General features: G+C 40.4%; 1 protein-coding gene across 1 annotated transcript in view; it reads right to left on the reverse strand.

Moving 5' to 3' along the window:
• The window catches only part of fras1 (Fraser extracellular matrix complex subunit 1), a 229904-nt gene that overhangs the window by 160999 nt on the left and 51202 nt on the right, over positions 1-17703 (reverse strand). The window contains 6 exon segments of the mRNA XM_061672741.1: positions 3826-3927; positions 4002-4085; positions 4495-4628; positions 6432-6591; positions 6670-6762; positions 8317-8424. Coding sequence (XP_061528725.1) covers positions 3826-3927; positions 4002-4085; positions 4495-4628; positions 6432-6591; positions 6670-6762; positions 8317-8424 — 681 coding nt within the window.

Raw genomic sequence — 17703 nt, forward strand, 5'->3', positions numbered from 1 at the left:
AAATGGCATGGTTGTTGATCCATTAACATTTAATAACCAAGTAACCAGCTAACTAACTGAATAACTGACCAACCAATTAATGAACTACCATCCAACTAACCATCTGACTAACTAACTACCTAACTAATTGATCAATAAAATGACTACCGGGCTAACTAACTGGCTGACTAACTGACTGAATGATGAACTAACTAAGAAGTCTGTTTGAGGGAGGGACTCTTGGTATCTTTCCAAACCCACATTGTCTTGCAAACCCCTGGTCTGGACACCGCAGTTTGATAAATAATGCAATCAATAAAATTAGGAATTATGAATGAATAAAATATGCCCTGGATATTACCATGTCAGTCGTGATGTGACAAAATGTATAACTGCCTCGCTGGTGTAATTGCATTTTTTAAATTACATTTACGTCAGTGTGTGTCTTTCTATGACTTCCTCACTCCTAACAGCAGAAAAATGCAATGAATTTGCTTGTTACAGACAAGTTTGCTTACAACTCTGAATTAAGTGTCAACTGGGGCGTGTGTGTAAGCATACGCATGTGTGTTAGACAGAAACAATTCTGCGAGGTCTTGCACTGCAATCTATTTGCAGTCACTGTGTGCATCCAAATGTATGAGGATCTGCTCACTGCTGAATGTCAATCCATGTGTGTGTGTGTGTGTGTGTGTGTGTGTGTGTGTGTGTGTGTGTGTGTGTGTGTGTGTGTGAGAGAGAGAGAGAGCGAGAGAGAGAGAGAGCGCGAGAGAGAGTGTGAGAGAGATTATATGTTAATGTGTCAATATGTGTGTGTGCAGTTCTGTAGCTATCTAGCACATTGTAGTTTATCATCGCTCAGTTTGTTGAAACCGATTAGAATTTAGTTAGGAAGTAACTGTCGAGGACATTATGGTAGCTGATTAGAACATTTAGGAGTGTATCTAGCATGTTCCGGTAACTGTCTAGCACTTTGTCGTAACTGTCTTGCACATTCCAGTTTGTAATTGCCCAGTTTGTCGAAAATATACAATTTAGTTAACTGGGAACTGCCTAGCACTTTCAGGTAACTGTGAAGCATGTTCTAATAGCTGTCTAGCATATTCTGATCAGTGTCTAGCACAATCCGTTACCATTTAGTCTAGCATGTTCCGGTAACTTTCTCGCACTTTGCAGTAACTGTCTGGCAAATTCATGTTACTCATCGCCCAGTTTGTCAAAACCAGATAATTTAGTTTCCGCATTTTCACGACCATAGGACGCACCGTATTAAAAGGCGCAGTCTCAGTTACGGGTCTATTTCTGTATTTAACACATACATAAGGCGCACCGTATTAATGGGCGCAGGCATGGTAAAACATACGCGAGCTTAAAACTTATGGTAGCATGCATGCACGCTAAAACAATGTTTTTAAAAAGGCAGCGGGAGCAAAACTGAGTTCGCTTGTACTTTATTGAAGTATTTAACAATGAACTCACATTATTTTTTTATCAATCCTCATCCACAAATCCTTCTGTATCCAAAATGAACAGCTGGGCAAGTTCTCCAACAAACACGCCGGGTTCCCTCTCGTCATTTTCAGAGTCAGTCTCGTTGCCCGGAGGCTGTTGAGCAATGATGCGGCTTTCGCGAAAGCTTGGACAACAGTTAAAGCAGATACCTTAGCCCAAGCATCCACAATCCATTCACATATGGTGGCGTAACTCGCCCGGCGTCGTCTCCCAGTCTTAGTTGCACTTGGTTTCTCACAGCGGCTGTGAGATGGGCGCGCATTTCAAATGAAAAAACTTCTCACAGATCAACACGGACTGTGACGCGTGGAAAAAAACATCCGGTCTCTTGACCTCACTCAGCCACTCTCTCATTTTCTCCTCGTCCATCCAGCCCTTTTGATTGGCCTTAACGATGACTTCGACTGGAAACATTTCTTTAGGCAGCGTCTTCCTCTTAAAAATCACCATAGGTGGCAGTTTCTGTCCATTACCCTGGTAACCAAGCACAACAGTATGAGCCGACTTCTCGTGCCCCGTTGTGCATATCGCTACCGTGCTGGTCCCCTTCTTCTCTACAGTGTGGTTCACTGGGATGTCGAAAGTGAGCGGCACCTCGTCCATGTTGGTGATGTGGTTGGGCTGGATGTGTTTGTCTGCAATCTTTTTACTGCAGTAGGAGCGGAAGATGGCCGGCTTTTCCTTCTAATCCGCCAGAAATTGCGGCGCCACGGTATTCCTTGCCCGGATGGATGGATGCCGCCGTTTCATAAAACGAAAGCACCAAGACGGACCTCCTTGAAAATATTCGATTTTCATTTCTTCTGCAAGCGTTATTGCCTTCAGTCAAATGGTGACTGTAGAGACGCTTCTCCCAGCTGTTCTTTGATCACTAACCCATTGCTCGAGTTGGTCTTGCAACTTGGGCCACCTCGCCTTGTTTCCGCGGAAACTCAGCTTCGTCTTCTTGACTTGGCGAATCTCGTTTTCCTGCTTCCTCCACTTGCGAACCATGGATTCGTTGATCTTGAATTATCTCGCGGCTGCTCGATTCCCATGTTCCTCCGCGTAACTGACAGCTTGCAGTTTAAACTGTGCTTCGTAAGCGTGTCTCTTCGTAGGTGCCATTTTCAGGGGTCCTTAGCCAAACCGATGTTGTTTGCATATACCGGCACTATATACCTACTGGGGGCGTGCCTTTAGCGTCCTCCTTCACGTGCACCCTTCTCCCTTTACGTCCGCATGCTGTTCTCAGTCACGTCCGCCTTTCCTCTATATAAGCAGCGTGTCGGCAGGAAATGCTCCCAGTCAGTCAAGCGGAGCGCTCATCACACAACAACATTTACAGATTTTGAAACTCGGTGCACACATAAGGCGCGCCGCATTATAAGGCGCCCCGTCCATTTTGGAGAAAATTTAAGACTTTTAAGTGCGCCTTATGGTCGTGAAAATACGGTAGTTGGTTTTGCGGTAACTGTCTAACATGTTCTGGTAACTCTTTAACACATTCTGGTAACTGTCTAGCATGCCCCAATAATTGTCCAGAACATTACTGCAACCATCTAGTAAGTTCCGATAGCTGTCTACTGTATTCTGCTCAATGCTAGCACATTCCAGTAACTGTCTATCACGTGTCGGTAACTGTATTGTCAAGCACATTCCTGTAACTGTCTCGTATAGCACGTTCTGGTAGATGTTCTGGTAGATGTCTGGCATGTTCCGGTAAGTGTCCAGCAAATACCGGTAACTATCTAGCACACACTCGTAACTGTCTAGTATAATCCGATAACTATTAAAATTTTGGCATGTAATTGTAACTGTCTAGCTCTTTGCTGTAACTGTACTGTAACACCTCGTTGAGTAAAAATCTCAAAAGTTAGTTAGTTAGGTGTGAATGGTCTAGAATTCCGGTCACTGTGCAGCGTTCCCTGATAATTGTCTAGGATGCTACAGCAACTGTCTAGCACATTCTGGTAACTGTCTTGTTTAGCATGTTCTGGTAACTGCCTAGCGCATACTGATAACTGTTGTGTCTAGCACGTACCGAGAATGGTCTTGACGAGCATTTTCTTGTAGCTGTCGAGCACAAACTGGTAACTGTCTAACACGTTCCATCTACTACTGTATATCACATTCTGATCAGTGTCTAGCATGTTCTGCCCCCAGTGCCACAAAGGTGAGTTGCACAAACTTGTGTGTGTGTGTGTGTCTGCATAAGTGTATACATGTTGATCAATGTACTTTGCGGGACAAACAATTGTCTGCTTTTCACCGCCTAACCTCCTGTTTCGACTCACACCTCTATGTGTCTGTGTTTTTTTTGTTTGTTTTTGCAATCAGTGTGTACACATTCACCTTATCGCAGGTGACAGGCAGGCAGGTGTGTGTGTGACATTTGGACTGACCACGCTCGCACACACATGTGGTGCAGGCGTCCTTTTGCCACTGCTCACCGTGCTGTCGACACACAGACAGACGCGTTAGATTGTCCTATTGGATATCATGAGGTGTACCAAATGAAGTGACTTTACCTGGTACTGCTTCCCAGCAGACAAGCATGGGTTGGAGACGCACTGAGGACAGCAGTGACCAGGCTGGATCACCAAGTTCTCATTCTGAAGGAGAGCATATGTCAACCAATGGCTGCGAATGGCTTGTACTTTGTAGTAATTACTCGACTGTGCCTTACTGTTATTTATTCACCACATACTTTGTTTTAACCTTGTCTAAGTGTAGCGTCTTGTCTAAGTGTAGTTTTATAGTGTTTACAGTATTTGTCTTCTATTGTGTAGTTCAAGTTGTTTCTGTATCGCAGATTTTCAACTGTCGCGGGGACCCGCGATAAATCGGGTTCATTGTGGAGTGTGTTTTTTTTTTGGGGGGGGGGAAGAAACACAAACTTAGAGATGCTCCCCAATTTTGTTATATCTGCATCAAACAATGACAATAAAGGCTTTCTATTCTATCCTTCTGATGGCCATGAAAGAGTGAAAGGGGCTATGGGAGGTTGTGGTCGAGACTCACAGGTTTGCAGGCCACTTGCGGACACTCAGCCACCGAGCATCGGACGTCCCCACTGTGGCAAACGCATCTGGAACACTGGCTGGATTGCCACTCCTCGTCGTCCCTGTACTCCGAACCCTGCCAGGAGCAAGACTCTGACAGACAAACACACAACAACATGGTAATGAGAAACATGGAATTTGGTAGGTACGGTTTGTCTGTCATGAGTAGACCCACAAAAAAAGTCTAAGAAGCCATGGCCTAAAAGACACGGGAAGTCTGCCATTTTGCTTCAAAGTGGCCACTATGGGGTGTTTTTGTCCATTTCCGGGTACCTTTGGATTATTTTAAAATTCAGCCCCTGAAGTAGGTGTGGGGGCTATATCAAATATACTTGATATATCGTGGGTTTTTGCACTTGACATGTATAAAATGACTATATCGTGACCACCTCATGTAATGTTTTCTTCTTTCACTCTCTGCTGGTGCACCTCTCACAGTAAGTAGCAGACATTCCCAGCCCATCCAGATAATTCCTGCGCACCTTGATTTATTATCTTGGTTTCATTTTATGAATAAAAGGGATGATTTTAACATTTATTTAGTGAGTCACAGGAGAAATCAGAATATTGAAATTTATATCGTGCATCGCTATCTAGCCTAAAAATAATGAGCTATTGGTTTTGGGCCATATTGTGCACCCATACCCTGAAGTCATTTTTACTTAGCAACATGAAATTTGGTAGGCATGTCTATCATGAGTAGACCCACAAAAAAGTCTCCACAGTCCATGGTCGAAAACACAGAAATCTGCAACTTGGCTTCAAAGTGGCCTTTATGGGGTCATTCAGTAAATTTTCAAGGTCCTTGAATTGTTTGAAAATTTAGCCCTTGAAGCCAGTTTCACTTAGCAAGATGAAATTTAGTAGGCATGTCTATCTTGAGTTCATCCAAAGAATTCCATCCCGATCGGTCATGGCTTGAGTTAACAACATCCGCCACCAGCGCTGTTAACCTACAGGTGGAAATTCAGCTACTGTAAGTCGAAGACGAAGGGGAGGTGGAAAGTGGGTTCTTTTGCAGAAGTAGAAGAGGAAAGCACAAAGGCTAGAACTAAATGTGGGGACTAATGACAGAAAAGCTCGGGAGTTGGTTGACATGATGATTACGAGAAAGGTTGATATGTTGTGTGCCCAGGAGAGCAGGTGGAATGGCACTAAGGCTAGAATATTAGGGGCAGGGCTCAATTTTTTTTTTACCATGGTGTACATGGGGGCACGGTGGAAGACTGGTTAGAGCGTCTGCCTCACAGTACTGAGGACCGGGGTTCAATCCCCGGCCCCGCCTGTGTGGAGCTATCTTCGGGTGAGAGGCGGTGTACACCCTGAACTGGTCGCCAGCCAATCACAGGGCACATATAAACAAATAACCATTCACACGCATATTCACACCGAGGGGCAATTTAGAGTCTTCAATTAAACTACCATGCATGTTTTCTGGATGTGGGAGGAAACCGGAGGACCCGGAGAAAGCCCACAAAGGCACGGGGAGAACATGCAAACTCCACACAGGCGGGGCCTGGATTTTAACCGTGGTCCTCAGAACTGTGAGGCAGATGTGCTAACAGTCGGTGACCGTGCCACCCTATCATGAATAGACCCCTAAAATTTCTCAAACACCCATGTTGTTAAACTAACAGAAAGTCTGCCCTTTAGGTTTGAAATGGCCATTTATTTCAGCCATTTTCCGTGGTCCTAGGGTCATTTGGGCTATTTTCAGGAGTCTTACCAACGTGCTAGAAAATTCAGCCCCTTAAGCCAGTTTAACTTTGCAACATGAAAGACATTTTGTGACTTATGGAAATGAAAAAATCAGAATCAAAATCTTTCATCACAGAGATCTGAAATGTGCAACTTCCTAATTTTCCACAATGCTAGTTTCTGCCTTCTACCACTTACCTCCAGTGCGAGAGCATTTCGGGCAGCATTCTCCAGCCGGGGTGTAGGGGCTGTGGTTGTCGGGGCAACTGAGGGTGGGGCAGCGGTGGGGGGCACAGGACCCCACTCCTCTGGAGCACTCGCATAGTGTACAAGGCGTAGGACTCCACTGACTGTCATGCTGAGAGAACCAGACGAAACCACACAGGAATATGTAAGAATGAGCAGATATAACTCATCAAATGTTGTTGGGTCTTACAGCGTAAGTGACGCCCTGGTAGTTGCACGAGTCATTGACAGAGGAGACGCACTCTGGGCAGCATTGATCGGCAGGAATCCTCAAGCGCTCGCCCTTTGGACAACACACAAACAACATTAAATGCTATATTGCATTATTGACTAATGTTGACGTCTCAAGAATTTTTGCCAAAACAACAAAAAGATACTGCCCTGCAACAGGATGTCCGATTTTTTGGGTTATAAATTCCTTAATTTTTAATACCGCTTATCCTCACTAGGGTCGTGGACGTGCTGGAGCCTGTCGCAGCTATCTTCGGGGGAGAGCCGGGGTACACCCTAAACTGGTCATCAGCCAATCGCAGGGCACATACATTATGAACAAACAACCATTCACACTCACATTCACACCTACGGGCAGTTTAGAGTCTTCAATTAACCTCCCATCCATGTTGATTAGTCAGCTGTAATTAACATGAAACCAGACCAAACCGAACAATTATGAAGCTGAGAGGAGACACTTAAGTATTGATCTAGGCCTTGTTTAGATATTGGTCAATTTTTTGCCCTGATCTTGGTCTAGCTTCTGAGGTCGTTGAAGGTGGAGGTGAAAACCAGGAAGAGCAGGCGGACGTAGGAGTTCTTCATCTCCAGGTGGGTGGGGGCTGATAAGATGGCATCATCAGTGGAGCGGTTCTTCCTGTATGAGTACTGGTGCGGTTCCACAGTGACCTCGATGGAGTTTTTGATCCGTGCCATGATCAACTTCTCAAAGCATTTCATGACTATTGGAGTGAGAGCTACTGGCCAATAGTCATTCAGACCTGTCATTGTGGAGTGAGGTTGGAGTGGAGTGAGGTTGAATTGGAGTGAGGTGTTAAAAATGGCTGCTAGTTCTTCTGCCAGCTGTTGTCAGGACCTGCAGCCTTGCAGCACTGAAACAGTCTTGGAGCACAGAGACTGCATCACTGGGCCACACAGTGACACTTCTGACTCTGGGCTTGGCTCCTTTTTTCATATTTTCGCAAGACAAAGTCAAGCCACATTCTGCACGTGTTTCAACAGCATGGCTTCGTAGTAAAAGAGTGCGAGTACTAGACCGGCCTGCCAGTAGTCCAGACCTGTCTTCCATTGAAAATGTGTGCCGCATTATGAAGCACAAAATATGACAATGAACAGAATTGTACATCAAGCAAGAGGGGGAACAAATTCCACCTAACAAAAATGAGTGTCCTCAGTTCCCAAACGCTTATTGAGTGTTGTGAAAAAAAAAGATGATGTACCACAGCGGTAAACATGCCCCTGTCTCGACTTTTTTGGAACGTGTTGCAGGCATCAAATTAAAGCTCAGCATGCGGACGTTTGCAAAACAAGTTGATCAGTTTGAACATTAAATGTTTTCTTTGTAGTGTATTCAATTGAATGTACGTTGAAAAGGATTTGCAAATCATTGTATTCTGTTTTTATGTAAATTTGACACAATGTCCCAACTTCACTGGAATTTGGGTTTGTACATTAAGTGAAGTTTACAACAATATCACTTCCGAAAGACACGTGCTGTGTCGTACAGTGTCGTTTCTACGTTATTTTATCTTTAAACATGATGCTTTGTTTTTTTGCTTTTTAGTTTTTTCATTTGAAAGAAAAAGTACAGGATTGGTCAGCTTACCCGCTGGAAGTCGCACTGTGGGTTGGCACATTGGATGGCTGCGCAGATGACCACGTTGTCATAGCACGTACACCCCTGACATGACTGTGGTCGCCACGTTGACTTGTCCTGTCAGAAAAAAAACAAGAGGAAAACAATGATGGAACACGGGAAAACGTCACTTTATCTGCTATTTCTTGTGCTTACAAACACTCCTTGATACATCATTAAAATGGAAACGGGTTCAGAACCTTCAGAATTGCTCTTTTTTTTTAATCAATTGATAGGGCAATATTTTTATTTAATAATATATGAGCAATGCAATATATTGTTACTGTCAGGCAGAATTCTCGCATCTCCAAAATAACTACTTTTCAGGAAATCCAAAAAGTGCAATTTTTCTCGAGTTACTAAACACCGCAGGAGGAGTTAGTTGAGTTACTAAACTGCATTGTTCAAGTTGGTCGTATACCTTAAATTGCTATGATTATACCATTGTGCACCGACATCAACACAACACTACCCTAAAATCATGTTCGATCACTAATTTATTACGGTGTCATTGGTCAAAATAGTATTACAGGTGGAAAATGAATCTGCATTCAGTTACCTTCGTGGCTGACCAGTTCCTTTTGCACTGAAGCATGACATTGATCCATTTACACTCAAATGTATATAACCTAGCTACTTTCACTTATTGTCTATAAAAAAAAAAATAATAATAATGAAACAAAAAAACCTGCAGGCTTTCAATCTCGAGGTGACATAATGCTGCATGACAGGAATAGATTTAAGTTAATAGATTTATTTTCAAACTATTTTTAACACTTTACATCGGGTAATAATGTGTAATAACCCATCTCCATTTGGATCTTTATGTACATTTTACCCTGCCAAATAGCACCTGTGTGCACAGATGTCCATCCTCAAACATGCAATTAAACCCATGTTGCCGCGTAAATAAATAGAACATATCATCACATTAACTTCCCCTTTACTGGCTCATTTCTATAATTAATGATGCCTTAGGGGAATGAACTCCATCGAGAATTTGCCGCAATCGTAACCGCTTGTTCACAGCTGCCATTTCTGGAGTTTTAACCATCCTTTTCCAATACTGTATATGAATGTACAGTGGTACCTGCACTTATAAGTGACCAGACTTTGAAGAATTTTGAAAAGCAAGCCGTCACTCAGCTGATTTTGTGTTTTGAGTTGCAGGCTAAAATTTGAAGTAGGAGCGCTAGATCGTGAACAACTCTGGAAACATCAACACTCACATTCTTACCTACGGGCAATTTAGAGTCTTCAATCAACCTACCACGCATGTTTTTGGAATGTGGGAGGAAACCCGGAGAAATTATGCCATCAAAGATGCGGAAGCAGTCTAACGGCATAGTGAGGTCCAGGGTTAATAATATGCCCCCCGTTCACAAATAGTTTTCCTGCTACACCTCAGTGGTGTCAAATTAGCGTCGCGGTGAACAGTAGGTGAGAAAGTCAAACCATTCGGGACAAAGTCTCCAGAGGACTGCATTCCAATTCCTTCCCTGCTGCAAAATGGAATTGACCCCAAAAGTTGACCGCAAACACGGACCACCAAGCCGCTATTACTGGACCCCGACACCAGGGGAGCATTAAAGTGCGAGTGTTAAAGGCCTTTTGCAGCCACCACCCAATTAGATTGTCCCCTCCGGGGACCCGTACCCAGGCTGTGTTGATTAAACGTCGTCCAAGGTTCGTTTCAATCCTCCCCCTGAAGATAATTTCTGTCTCCCGCTTCATTTAGGAAACCAGCGGCTCAGACAACGCATCTGCGTATGTCTGCAATTTCATTGGGAAAAAAACAGCTCAACAAACATTCAATTGCTTACAATAAGTGTGAAAGGACTACGATGACAGCATTTATAATAAACATTGAGCTGCCGCCTGATAACAAAGATATATTGTAATTATTTATAATTACAAAAGAATACCTTCTTCAATGAGCCACTTGCTGCTTCACCAAAATCGAAAGACAAGGACATTATTATCTGTATGGAGCAATAGTACAAAATGTAATGTACAAGGTCTTGAACACTGAGTTGCCTCGTGATCGCAAAGATACAAATCTCCACATTTACTAGAATAATCATGGGTATTGTACCATATGCTTCTTCACCTATTCGAATGATTGAGTAAACGCACAGAATGTATTGTTCATGATTTTCATGCTCACAGAGCAGCACTTACACTAAACAGCAAACTGTCTCATGATGACAAAAATGCAATCGTCTACATTTACTGATGAGAGAATGAGCCACATGATGTTTCACCAAGTCGAAAGACTTATAAAAAGTACATAATGTAGTGTATAAGGTCTTCGAACTAATACGGCAAAACTTACAGTGACGTGAAAAAGCATTTGCCCCTTGTCAAATTCTCATTTTTTTTGCAGTTTCCCCACTTTAATGTTTTAGATGATTAAGACGATATATTTTCCCCAAAACTGTAATGATAACCAATAATATTGTTGTTTTTTAATGTCTCTGAAATCATGAAAAATAAGGCCTGCCCTTATTTTTGTAATTTGTTATTTTACTTTTTGCTTTTAAAATCATGATTTTTATTCCTCTATTATATAGTTTTCCATCATTCTGTGATATGGATCCCCCTTTGTCTGAAATAAAGAATAAAGAGCTGCAAGACTATCTTGGTTTGCATGGAGCCTCCTATTTCGATTATAATCAGTTTAGAAGCCCAAACCAAATGAAAACCATATAAACACCTCAATTGGAATAAACATGTCGAACACAAATGGAATTTCATTCAGATTCACAGGAGAAGAATATTCCTTTTGCCACACCGATCAGAAGTACAACCCCAATTCCAATGAAGTTGGGACGTTTTGTTGAGGAACGCCTGAGTACACATTTCTAAACAGTACAAGAATAAAAGTTTGCTTGGCAGCCAGTTTAGGCAGGAAATTAGTTGGCTGTGCCATCTGATCGTTACAAAGTAGTAAAATCCACAATGCTTTAAGGGCCTTCAGAATAACTTGGCTCTCCTCCAAATGTGTTTTCCATTACGATTTGCTTAGCAGCACATCGAGGCAGGAAAGTAGTTGGGCCTGAATGAATATCATAGCCCGTTGGTTGCAGTATCCTTTCAGCATCATTTCAAGCATGATAAGCATGCGAACACCGTCTGCGAACAGCTCCGATTAGCCTCATGTTTGTGAACGCACCAGATGGGACAGTCACGCTCCTTTTGTGGACGAACAAAAAAGACAAACCCGATATCCAATCTTTTAGCTCCTGACAAAAGTCGGCGTCAACTTAAATTCAGTCCTGATGCGCTCATTTGCACCGGTTTGGTCACTTTATCAATGCGTATGATTTCACGCTTGTTTCTCGTCTGAGCAACAGTGAAAAGACGAGGCCGAATGACGGATGTTTAACATTCGCCGATGTATTCAAAGCAAATAGCTGAATGGGTCTGAATTAGAAAACATCGCCAGCTTCACGCTCGAGTACATCAGCTCCCATGAAGTTCCCAGAAGTCCCAAAATGTTGGCAGCAAAAATATTTGCCTCAAAGTTCCTGTTTACTATCTGTTCCTTAGTAAGTCTGTCTAGTAAATTGGGCCTGACGTTGGGGCCACAGTATGCTGGCTGCCGAGTTGTAACATTAACTAAACTTCTATTATCTTATGAGAAACTTTCAGTCTCTTTTTGTTTATTTTCTGTTCCTGGCAGCCTGTCTAGGCAGGAAATTAGTTATGCCTTAATGAATCCCACCATCTGCTGTTTGGTAAGTGGTAATACCCTATGCTTCCATTGCTTTGAGATAAATTTTGCTCTCTTTCGGTTTGTTTCCATTCCTAGGATGCTGTCCATCTCGGTAGGAAATTATTAGGCCTGAATGAATACTACTGTCTTCTGTTAGCCATATGGTAAAATCCAAGATGCTTCCATTACCTTAAGACAAACTTTGCTCTCTTCCTGTTTACTTTCTGCTCTGGATTGGCTTGGCAGCCCAACTAAGCAGGAAACTAGTCAGAACCTGAACAAATCCCACCGTCTGTTGTTGCCAAAGTGGAAAAAAAAAAAAACACTACAGTCCCATCACTGTAAAAAAACATTCTCTCTCTTCATGTTTGCTATCTGCTCCTGGCAGCCTGATGACGTAAGAAACTAGTTGGGCCTGAACTAATTTCACACTACGCTGTTTGCCAAGTGGTAAAATCTGCCATTGCCATTGCCATTGCCTTATGACAAACCACTCTTTTCCTGTCTACTTTCTGTTTCGTCAATGTCCTTGGCAGTCTGTCTAACCGAGAAACTAGGTGGGCCTGAACAAATCCCACTTTATGCTGTTTCCACAGAAATAAAATCCAATATGCTTCCATTTCCTTCAGGCTAACTTTGGTCCCATCATGTTTACTTCCTGTTCCTGGTAACCCATCTAGTTAGGTTGGATGGTATAAAGCTTCAACATCAAGATTCTGGATCACATAACAGTCGCTGGAGGTCTCCTTAGATGAATAATCTTTTGGCTCAAAAAGAGGGGAAAAAAAGTCCCTGCCTCATAAATAGACTTGAAGAGCGAGATGATTAATTCAGACGCTATCGTAGAGACATCATCTGCTTCCTTGGTCCTATCAAAGTGTATTTATACCAAAACTCTTCACTGGGAGCCACAGAGATTATTCTGGTCCACCCTAACCCATTTACCAGGACACAAATAGACATGCAGTACTGTACTGTATGTAGCCCACCCGCTCATACGGATGGACATGGTCTCCTTGAAGTCGTTTTATGAAGGAAAAGACGGGTCTGTGTAAATAAGAGATCAACACAGATAATCCACAAAACACAGTCTAAATAAATCTTGAGATAAAGATAGTAAGGAAATACTCCAGATACAATACAATTGCAAGTCAAAGTAGTAATCTAACTAAAATAATACTTATTTTCGAGATTAAAGATATATTTCTGAAATTAAAAAAAAAAAAACAGATTAAGAGATTTAAAGTAAAATTTAAAGATGAAAAAAGTCAAATACAAGCGATTTTTACATTTTCTGAACAGTTTTCTTTTTCTTGGAAAAAAACTGTTCTTGTATAACTCCTTTAAAAAAATACATTTTGTATCAGTAAGAGTGCCAATTTCTCTTTAAAAATAGTTTTATTTTAGTACATTGTGTTCTCATAGAATTATTTATTTTTTGATAATGACTTCTGATAATAGTACCATTTCTATTATACAAAAATGTGACTTTTTTTCTAAAAAGAAATAACTTCTGCCATAAGATTACGATTTTTTTATTCTCATAAAGTTAAAACGTTTTTGGTCATTTAAAAAAAATCTGTTTAGAGTACAAACATTTTGTTTCTCTTAATAACTCTTAGAATAGAACTTTATTATTGTAAAATTACAACTTTTTCCCCTTAAATGTCATTTACTTTGCTAAGAGTTTTTCAACCAACTTTATTCTGGTAAATTTACAACTTTCTTTTCTCAAAAACAATTAGACTTTACAATGATCTGATCGGCTTGATCGGTATCGGCCAATAATCAGCATTTTATGCTGATCGGCTCTGTCATAATTCGCCGATCCGATCAATGACATAACTGATCGGCTCCGCAAAAGACATTTACTCCACGTCGCCGTCGTGTACCAATCTATAAACTAGTTTTAGCATCGTCACGTGTCTTGTGATGTAGTACTGCTACTATCCGACGGCCAAAAAGTTTTACTTCAATCTTGTCGGAGAAAAAACATTCAGCGGTGTGTGACATTTTTGTGGTACCTCAGACAGACAGCACGTAATTCCTGGATCAGACTACTAGACAAATAGGGTCTTTCACGATTGCACTATGTCAGACTACTGCAATAAAATCTTATATTCCGATACCACCGCATCCCGTCTTTTACCAACACTGGGCTTTATCTTGTCAAATCAAATGCGACCAGATACACTCGTTACCATGGCGACGACACCATGGCGACGACAACACCAATAGGTCGCACATATGTATTGTGTGGGGGTGAAAAATTATAAAATAAGGAAAAATGTGTAGTGGTCATTCAGTGGACGTTCATTTGCGGAATGCTTGAGGTATGTTCACGTACTTTTAATACGATACGGCTCGCAAGCAGGCAACGAAACGTTCTGTAGCCTAGCAAGCTAGAGCTAGCTAACAGTTGTACGTAAACATGCCGGCATTCTGTTGAATCATGCTCTACATTTTCAGTATGTGCGAAGTAATCTAATTACAATAAAGTAATTTAAATACGCTAAGTTAGCACCCATTATTTCTGTCATGTTATAATGTTGTAATGTTGGTTTGACCTCACTGAAAACTTAAACTAAAGTCAGTGGCCAATCCTTGAATGCCCTCTAGAGGTCATTAATGTTTTACCTTTTGTCTACAATGCTAGCGAATACTTTTGAAGATACTCAGTATACAGTACACAAGTATATACAGTAAATGAACAAGTCATTTAAATAGACACGTTCCTCCAGCTTATGATCGGATCGGTGATAATTTTTTTTAATTCGCTGATCGGCCCCAAAAATCTTGATCGTGTAAAGCCTAAAAACAATGTTTTTTATCTAATAAATTACAACTTTCCCTGAATTTATTTTAATCTCGTAAAATATATTTTTCTGAAAAAAAAAAAAGAAAAAAAATACACATTTTTTTCTCATAAATGTACAACAATTTTATCAAAAACATACGGTTTTATTCTTGTAAGATCACAACTGTTTCCCCTCATTTTAAAAATCTTTCCTGAGAGTAAAACTTTTTTTCTTGAAACAAAAAAAACAATGTACGACTGTATACTGGGTTTTGCTCATATTTTATTAATTATCATAAAAATTAAAAACAATTAATTGAAAGATTATTATTTATAAATACATATTCAAGTAATTACTGACATTGCTCTCAGAAAAATAAATGTTTATTGTTATAAAATCCCACCTTTTTCCTCCCTCATTTTTTTTATTTTACTAAGATAATTTTTAAATACAAAATGCAACTTTATTGTCAGAAATTTATGATTTTCTTCAGGAAAATGAATGTTGTTGTTTTTCACGTGAAATGTAATGTTTTCTCCATTTTTGAAAAATCTCCTTAAGAGTATGACTTGAAAAAAAAAATCTAAAAAAAAAAATACAACTTAATTCTTGTAAAATACAACTTTTTCCCTTTTTTTTTTTTTTACTTTAGTGAGATTACTATTTTTTTCCCAAAAAAATGCAACTTTATTCTTAAGAATACGACTTTTTTCTTGAAAAAAAATTACATACTGTATAATTTCCTGTACATGGCCTATCATTCATTTCTTTCCACTTACTGAGGCGCTGACTCAAGATACCATTTACCATCTGTCAAGACTCATTTGCAGTCATTTTAATAAGATTATTTCATGTTTTGACTAGTTAGGGGCTCATACCCCCGCAAATCTGACACCCCGAGCCCCAGAGCGACTTATCTGAAAACAGCTGCTTGCGTTTAGCTTTTAGGCTAACAAAACAAAGGCTTCATAATGCATATGCATTGGGAGCCTTTCAAGTGGCGCTTTTGGTTGTCAACTCTGCCAGCAGAAAAAGTGCATTCAAGGGGGCCCCCGATCCCCCTCCCTTGTGCTTTAATAATGTACGGGCCTGCTGCTGCTGGGTCGTGCGAGTCTGCACAGGACAATTTCTTTCACAACTTCCTAGTGAGGATAAGCGTTACAGAAGATGGATGGATGGATGGAAATTCCTACTATGCCACCCTTCCTTCAACTACCCAATAATTTTATTGACTTGCTTCCTAACATCACTCCTAACATACTCGTGTTCCTTTCTTTTCATTATTGATGATTTCCATCACAACTTATTTCCCAACTTTTATGCATTGTTTCCTTCATAATTACCCACTTCTTGTTATTTCTTTCTTTCCCTCGCATATGCCTCCTTTCCAACTTTCGTCCTATATCCTAACTTCTTTCTCAACTTCCCTCTTTACCACCATTCCTGCAAGAACCCCTTTTCTAAGTCATTCACTGCCATGGTTGTATATGTTCGCCAACTAGAATCGAACTGTTGGCTGCCACCGACATACAGTATATGTTCGTCGATTTTTCAACGGGTAGGCATGGAAGAAAATGTCACCCAGCTTGTCTTTGAAATTCATGCTTGTAAACCACCGTCAGGACTAACAGAACCCTGTAGATGGCGGTGAGATGCATCGCTTTGGATTCGATATCAGCACAGCACAGTAGAAGATACAGATAAGGTGGTGAATCTTGGCTAGTCATCTTGATTAGGCGGGACAGAAATGTCAGCATGTTCGAAGTCGGAAAAGGTTAGGCACCTGGCACTCATTTACATACAGTACTGTCAATTTGAAATGTCCCTTTTTAACAAAGGGATGGAAGTTTTAAACAGTTTTTTTAAATCAAATTCATTTACGAAGCAAAAAAATTTTTTTACAGATTAACCGATTATTAAAATAATCATTAGTTGCAGCCCGAATATACTAGGGCTGGGCGAGTATGGAAAAATAATGATCACGATAATTTTGAATGATATTGAAATCACGATTAATAAACAATTATTCATTGATTTTGAAACTATTTACAGGATTCAACTACCAAAACTCAACTTCAAATATAATTTAATAGAACAACTTGAAAATAAATTAGTAGCAAGTAAAATAATAACATATTGAGAGAAAAAACAATAACAAAAAACAATAAATAAAAATAAATAGAACCATGGCTGAAAGCATTGGCATGCCTGGGGTGACTGTATTGTCTATTATATATATTTGTGAAGAAAAAAATCCTTCCATCAATTTTCTGGCATTTAGCAAATTGAAATAATGTTGGTAATCCTAATTGACCTAAAACAGGAAATTTTCAGTCTGATTTCATGTCCGACAGTCAGGGGGTAAAAAGTGTCTTCCTTTTTATACAAAGCCATGACTGGTTCTGCAGTTCCTGCTGTATGCGCCTTGGCCTCTTGGGGGCAATGTGCTGAGATGCATGCATGGAGCTGCATATTACAGCAAGCTAAAAAAGAGTAGAAGAAGAAAGTCGCAATAAAACTTTATTAAACTCGTTTTACACAGATTAGGAAGACTATATGCATGTATTGTTATATTGTCTTATATATACAGGGTTATATATTCTGTTTTTAACAAATATATATATATATAGGGCTTCTATATTGTATGTATGTTACTACGGCGTTTGTGGGTAAATATCTGTTATTTGAAGATAAATCCCTCCCGTGATTTAATGCTAATGTTAGCTACCCCATCAATAGGGATTTCCATTGACTGATAGCATAAGCTGGCGAAACGATGTGTGTCTTGGATTTAAATATTCAATGTAAGTAATTCATTTTGTTGTACGTTTAGTTACAACT

Source organism: Phycodurus eques, chromosome 3 (genome assembly GCF_024500275.1).
Source record: "Phycodurus eques isolate BA_2022a chromosome 3, UOR_Pequ_1.1, whole genome shotgun sequence".
NCBI lineage: Eukaryota > Metazoa > Chordata > Actinopteri > Syngnathiformes > Syngnathidae > Phycodurus > Phycodurus eques.